This window comes from Pteropus vampyrus, unplaced genomic scaffold, assembly GCF_000151845.1.
Source record: "Pteropus vampyrus isolate Shadow unplaced genomic scaffold, Pvam_2.0 Scaffold23, whole genome shotgun sequence".
NCBI lineage: Eukaryota > Metazoa > Chordata > Mammalia > Chiroptera > Pteropodidae > Pteropus > Pteropus vampyrus.
Genome location: NW_011888804.1, coordinates 8,695,860 through 8,703,358, shown reverse-complemented (window position 1 = coordinate 8,703,358; position 7,499 = coordinate 8,695,860). Strand labels below are relative to the sequence as shown.

The 7,499-nt window shown below is 40.1% G+C and overlaps 1 protein-coding gene across 1 annotated transcript in view; it reads left to right on the top strand.

The window, feature by feature from the left end:
* The window catches only part of CIT (citron rho-interacting serine/threonine kinase), a 158,540-nt gene that overhangs the window by 106,055 nt on the left and 44,986 nt on the right, over positions 1–7,499 (top strand). The window contains exon 23 of the mRNA XM_023528160.1: positions 1,373–1,570. Coding sequence (XP_023383928.1) covers positions 1,373–1,570 — 198 coding nt within the window. The remainder of the gene's footprint in view (positions 1–1,372; positions 1,571–7,499) is intronic.

Sequence of the window (7,499 nt, the reverse complement as noted above, 5' to 3'; positions counted from 1 at the left end):
TCCCAGACATTAGATGTCTCCACCCAGACGTCTCCCTTGTTGCTCAGGTTTAACACGTCAAGACTGAATTTCTTATTTTTCTTCTCAGACTAGCTCTTCCTCTCATGTTCCCTGTCATAGCTACTGGTCTCACGCTGTGGGGCTCACCTGCCCAGAAACACAGGCATCACCTTTGACTTCGCTCTGTCCTTTGTCCCCAGTCCCGCCTTGAATCAACCATTAAATCCTGTTGGTTCCCTAGGCTAAATCTTTTATAAGCCTTTCTGTACCCTATGGCCTTCGGGACTTTGGTGTCACCTTTTCTGGGGAACCTTCTCCTACCCTCTGGAGCTGGATGGGGTGTCCCTTCAGTGTTTGGCTCTTCACCCCATGTACCTCTTGGTAGTCCCCATTAGACAGTGAGCTCTCTGAGGGCAACAAGCATCTTGCATTTGCTTGGCATCCCCAGTGTCTGACACAGGGTCTGGTCCCTAGGACAACCTTGTCAGTGTTTGTTAGCTCAGTAGATGTGCCATGGTCTCCCTCATTTCCCTGCCTTTGGATATCTCGCTTCCCCTGCTTGGAATTTTCTTTCCTGTCTGAGCTGCTCATTGGGCTCCTGTATTCTTCAATACACAGATCCAGAGTTATCTCCCCTACCCATTCTATCCTTTGGGTTCTCACTACATCGCTATGCATCCCGACCCTTGCGCTTGACTGCAGTGTATAGTAATGGTTGGCTTTCATTTTCTTCCCCAACTTTAAGTCAAGACTGTCTTTCATCACCATATTCCATTTTACACAGAAGTTACTGGGTAAACATTTTTTAAATGAATGGATGAAATGTTGAGTAGATAGATGGGCAGATGGAAGGAAGAATGCTTAGTTCATAATGTGACACTAATGCAGGTTATATAATGAGAACAAATCAGAGCAGGACCATTTAAAATAAATAGAATTCATTCTGATGTTCCATTTGTATTCTAATTATGAAGATGTCCCTGTTACTAATATGATGTTAAATAAGATGTTATTTATATCTGATTACTTTTAAATGCTTTTCTAATAAGAGTACTTGTTATAATTTTCACTGAAGATTGTTGCCATGTTTTTTTTGTTGTTGTTTTTTGTGAAACCTTCTCGATCATTTGAATATTTGTAAGTAAGGGATGCTTTATATGTACTCTCTCTTACATTTTTTTTACTCCTGTTGATTTTTGAGAATCGTAGAAGTCAGACCTGTTGAACTGCATTTCCCTCCCTCAGTCGAGTGCTGAAAATTTGATTCCATGACCAAGTTTAAGATGCACATTGAACAGCAGGTCGAGTCCTGGCTTTCTTTATATAGTTAAGGTCAAATGAGCATGCATCTCCGTCTCTCTCTCTCTCTCAGGTCAGTCTAGAGCACGAGGAGCAGAAATTGGAGCTAAAGCGCCAGCTCACAGAGCTGCAGCTCTCCCTGCAGGAGCGCGAGTCTCAGCTGACAGCCCTGCAGGCTGCCCGGGCAGCCCTGGAGAGCCAGCTTCGCCAGGCCAAGACCGAGCTGGAAGAGACGACAGCAGAGGCAGAAGAAGAGATCCAGGCACTCACGGTAGGCCTGGGGCGTGGCCCCTTCCGGTTGCCGAAGGCCTCAGCTAGGATGATTGTGGTGCAGAGGATGTTTGCTCACTCTTAGAAATTTCAAGAGAGGAAAAAAATGGTTTATAGAGCTGTATAATGGGCAGAAGAGTGGCTCACAAAGGCTTCTTTTTCATTGGAATTAGTATACTCAATCAGTTGGTAATATCTGAGCTTTCCTTAGCATCTTAAAAAGTTTCTCCTTTATTTATGTATCTTTCTTCTTTTTAAAATAATCATCATTATATTTCAAATTTCAGTTTCAGCCAGAGTCTGTTTACCTGGGTCTTCTATGTTGGTTCTCAATAATCGTTAAAAATAATAATAATCTTATACCTTATAGTAGTCTTTCTACCATATTTCTGTATTTGTTTTGGTTAACTTCATTTATGTTACCTTTTTTTTTTTAAGTTGCAGGTTTTGCTTTATGTCTTATGTAAGCATCTGGTATGATCCGAATGAGAGATTCTTTCTCTAAAAGGGACCTTGCTTCCCTGCTCTTTCTGAGAGACTAGTTTACTCGAGTGTTCTTTGGAAGTAGAACTTGGGCAAGGAGGTCATTAGACTTAGTTCTTTGTAGAAGTCTAAAAATATGACTTCTTTAGCCAATCTCCCACAGCTGATCCTTCTCACAAGGACTGACCCAGGCTAACAAAACTCACAAGATTCTTATATATAAAATGCCATCTTATTAGCTTATAGTGGGAAGTACAACCTCCAAGTTGTCAGGACCCTCCAGGTGGCTTAATCTTTGCATTTTTTTTTCCCTTTGGGGAAGTCTGCTTAAAAATCCCATTACTCTGGGAAGGTTGCTTGGTGCACCTGGACTGTGGGCATAGAAAGCTGAATGAGTTTAATGGCTATTGTCAACCAAGCACCTATATCTCTAATAGTAACGTACTGTGCCTCCCAAGTGGATGGGTATAGTCGTGCCTGCTGGTCAGGGTACACTCTCCTGTGGGCAGGTCACAATGCCACACTGATAGGCTTTAGTGCTTTTTAAAATAAGGTACCGGATTCATCTTGGATGCTGTCCCCATCTCCATCAGCAGATATCTCCAGACATCTCTTAGAGTAGGGTTCCTCCTACAGATGGCCATGCACATTTGGTGCTTATGATTCACCCTGTTTAAAAGTGTGTGTGTGTGTGTGTGTGTGTGTGTGTGTGTGTGTGTGTGTGTAAAACACTAGTTTAAGATAAATAAATTTATTATTTATTTTAAGCTTCATTCTTAGAATTTATCTCCCTTTGTTGGGTTTGGGGAGCCCATTATCTGAACCAAATTGGGAATGAGATCTGACAGTGCCAGCCAGGGTCCTTAGGGACCAGTCTGGGATGCAGGGATTTCCAAGATTCTGGGGGTACATAGTAACTCCTATGCAGAAGGTGCTTGTGTATCTTAGATTTTTCAGGGCTTAAGCCAAGTTCAGATACCGACCGTAACCTGAATTTCTATTGTCTCTGTGTGAACACTTATTAAACACTTGTCGATGCCACATGCCCCCAATACCTGGTTTGGAAAAAGGAGTCACGATATCTCTTTATGTACATATACTCTGCCTTGTTTCAAAATGTACTGAAAGAAGTTTTGAAAGATGCAAAACAGTATAACAGGATAAAATAAGAAGAAAAGGCAAAGAGAAAATAAGTCTATAGAAGGAAAAAAATGGATGTAGGAAAGAAACGAATGCACGAGTACATGCAAAGAAGGCTTATACGCTTTCTGGAGTTGGATGGATGGGGAGGGAGACAAGCAGGTAGCATTTCTTAGCTACTAAAGGAGACACCTAAAAATCTAACCACTATTATATTTAATGCATTGTATATTAATATTTTGCCCCTGTTTGAACACCCAAGCTCTGAAAGAAAGAGGAGCCATCAGTAATTTAATCTATTCTTAATGAGCCCCCACTGTGTACCTGGTGCTGCTGTGTCTAGCTTTTTCTTTCCAAGGAGTTGGCCTGTAATTCCTCAAATCCTTTCATATTGGAGGAGAAGGATGTATTTATCTTGTGCTCTATTGGAATTGGGAGGGAGGGTGGTGGTCATGCATCTCATCCTTCCGTTCAGAAGGAGGAGGGTAGAAAATAGAGCATGTGTCACTGCTGTTTATCTGTGGGGAAATTAGTCTTTAAATCCTGTATTGCTGCTGGTTGGAATGCGCTGTGTCTAATGGCTGCTGGGAGCCTAGCATAGCAGCAAGTCACGACTTAATTTAGTCAGATGAGATCACTGCCTCAGAGCATCTTCTTAGGAAAAAAAGAAAGAAACAGACCTCCTTAGCTCTAGAAACTAGGGCTCTACCTACCAGTCTTGCAGATGAAGATGCCATGGAAAACAGGGCTTGTTAAAAATGATGCCTTTGGTCAGACAGCTGTTTGTAAGCCCGTCATGCAGGAATTCCAACCCCATGTCAGTTTGCTTCCGTTCAGTTTTGAGGCTGTGGGTTTTTTCTTTCCCCTCCTTTTTATTACATCCTAGAAACCTGGTTGTGGACCGTATGTGGTTGTTGCCTGACCGGCTTTGTTGTATTTGTTCTGAAGAATGTATTTTCCAAGAGAAAGAGAAAATGGTCACAAATGCAGTACTCTCTCTCATTGTTCAAGGCCCAAGTTCAGACACAGCAGAAGCATCAATCAAATTAAATCAGCTGGATCTAAAATTATCTCCCAGGAGGTTTGTGAGCTTCATAGCAGGCTGTTCCGTCAATAAAAGGGAATAGCCAAATGGGCTATTATTGCTTATTTCTAAGAGGCCTCTATCTTTTAGCCTGGGAAGGAGTAGCTATCCTGTTCAGCCTCTGGCTCTGGGCCAGCTTAGAGGGGAGCCTGGTCAGATTGAATCTCTGCGTTGGAGGAGCTCGGCAAGGGCCCCCTAGCAGCCGTTGTTGGTCTTGGAAGTGCTTTTCTCCCACTTTCACTTTACTCATCCTGTCAATTGCATTTGCGTTGAAATTCACTGGCCGCTAAAAGCTGAATTAAATCAAGGTAGAGACCGACAGACAAGTCCCATTTTAACAAAACTCCATACTTTTAAGACGCTTCCGTGCTTAAATTCTCTGTGGAAGAGAGAGTTTTCTGCCTGGACTTGAGATTTAAGACTCCATGTAATTTCTTCATCTAAACAAGATAATTTTGAGTCTGCACAGATTAGAGCACACAGATGTGTGACACGATGTAGCTGTGACTCTGAAGGGGACCACGGGGTAGACTTGGTGTGGGGCCCTGTGTACACCAGCAAGGCCCCACGGACACGTTTGGTGTCCCTGCCCTCTCGTTCTTTTACTGATTTTGTTAAATGACTAACACCGAATAATCAAGAGTCTAAAGCTAGAGACACGACTAATGAAAGAAGTCCTCTCAGCATCTGGTGATTATGAGATCCCAGAGTCATCCTCTTTGCTTGGTTAAAATCATTAGTCGATACACACTCTTTTTTTTTTTTTCCATAAATATCAAACCCTGTATTTAATTAGTAAGCCATCGGTGTGGTAGCCAAAATATAGAATTTGGGCATGCAAGGTGACAGTCTTGCTTAGTGCCTGCCTTCACAGGGCCAGGGGTGGATGCATGGAAGGCTGAGTATTCTAGAATCCTGACCAGGGATCCCAGAAGGTGATCAGTCTTCTAAATACTGGTTTCTTTCCCTCACCTCTGCAGATATTTTCTTTCATCAAGGCTGTATTATAATTCCTTTTTTTTTGTCCTCTTGTAACTTTCCTTAAAATTAGTGAAGACGTAAGTACTCCGAAAATAGAGTGCCTCTTCAGTCTCCAGGCTGCAGCCTGTTCATTTTACCTTATTGCCACTCAACCCCTGGATCAGTGGTTCTCAAAGTGGGATCTGTGTATTCTAGGGCGTCCCCAAGGTCAGATTATTTTCGCAATAATACTAAATATCATTTGGCATTTTTATTGTGTTAACATTTATACTGGTGGTGCAAGACCAATGTTATTATTTTAAAAGAAATAGAATACAAATATTTTTTAAAAATCCGTTTTTAATTTCTAATATGGTAAATATAGATACAACCCATGTAAACAAAAGCTTTTCGGGGTCCTCAATAATTTTCAAGAGTATTTATTCCCTGTAGCACCTAATGCCTAGTTAACACTTAGATATCTCACTGAGAGAATCTAAAACTTATCTAAGGTTTTTACTATCCCTATGTATACTATTCTGTGACCTTTTGCTTTTTTGTATATTTGTTTACAACTTATTTCAAAGAAACATAAAACATGTTTCTTAACATTTTCTTACTCAGATCAGTCTAATAATTGTTAAATGCTCATAGTATTTCTAGCAGTCACAACAAGATCAATCCTACATTTTGTATTTATATTTCACAGTCAATAATAAATCAAAAGCCATAATGACGGTAATTCATTACATTATACTTTCAGAGAGGATTGCCATTTGATGTGTCAAAAGGATCCAAAGGCCTCGTAATGGTAAATTTTAAAGACAAAACAGTATTAGTGATTGAAATTTCATACTACAGTCGGGGCAATTGAACAAGTTTTCAATGGTGCGGTGTTACTTGGAGACTTTGCTATTAATAAGAAAGTGGATTAGAGGGTCTACCCCTAGGTTTAGGTCAGGGAGCTTTTTTATCCTCACTGTTTAGGCTTTGAAGGGATTAACTGTACCCTCAGCTTTCTGTTTCTGTCTTTGAGAGATTTCACACCAAATAATTACTTAGAGCAGGGGTCAGCAAGCTACAGCCAGTGGGCCAAATTGGATCTGCCTCTGTTTTCTGTAAATAAAGTTTCTCTGGCACACAACCATGCTCAGTTGTTTACATATTGAGTATGGCTCCACTCTTGTTCTGTGAGGAAAGAGTTGAGTAGTTGTCACAGAGACTGAATGGCCCTCAAAGCCAAAAATATTTACTGTCTGTCTGGTCCTTTAAAGAAAAAATTTTATCACTCCTGTGCTAGAGTTTATTTAGTAACCCAAGGGCCTTCTTCTTCCTCTAGAATCCTTGTTTTTTTTGTTCTTGGTAATCATGAAATGCACTCAAGAGCATTGGATGGTCTTTGGGGCCAGGCTGCTGTTTGCTGACAGATGAAATTTCAACAGTAGTGTATGTAGACAGCCATGTTCCTACTTTAGATAAATAGTATTCTTACTCCATTTAATTAATAAGTCTCTCATATTGTTGCTGGGTTAAAAAGCACATTGATTTTTTTGGGGGAAAATGATATAATCTATTGAATTAAGCCATAAAAATATCAGCTACTTTTTTTGGAAGCTGATTGTAAATGATAACTACTTATGAATCTGTTTGTGAGTCTGTCTATGCAACTATCTATTTTTGTTTTGTTATTCCATTTTCCCAGTGCTCTTCATTCTTTTCTACAGATTTAAGTTTCCGGTTGTGATTTTCCTTCTGCCTGAAAGAATTCCTTTAACATTTCTTAGAGTACAGGTGTGCAGGTGGCAAATTCCTTCAGCTTTTGCATATCTGAAAGAGTCTTTATTTCACCTTAATTTTTGAAAGATTTTTGTTAGGTATAGAATTTTAGATTGACAGCTTTTTTTGTTTCTGTTATTTTTTTTTTCTCTTTCAGTAATACTTTAAAGATGTTCCTCCACTGTCTTCTAGCTTGCTTTCCACCCTTACTCAAACCCACCTTAGTTAGAAATCTGTCTTTCGTCTGTTTGTTTCTCTGTGTGTAACTTGTTTTTTTGTCTGGCTGGTTTTAAGATTTTTGCTAATTACCAGTTTTAAGCAGTTGGTTTATGATCTGATTTAGTTTAAGTCTCATCATGTTTCTTGTGCTTATTAGGTTCATTGAAGTTTTTGCATCTGTGAGTTTATGATTTTCATCAACTTTGGAAATTCCTTCAAATTTTTTTTTCTATCTCACCTCTACACTCCTTCAGAGACTCTAATTACA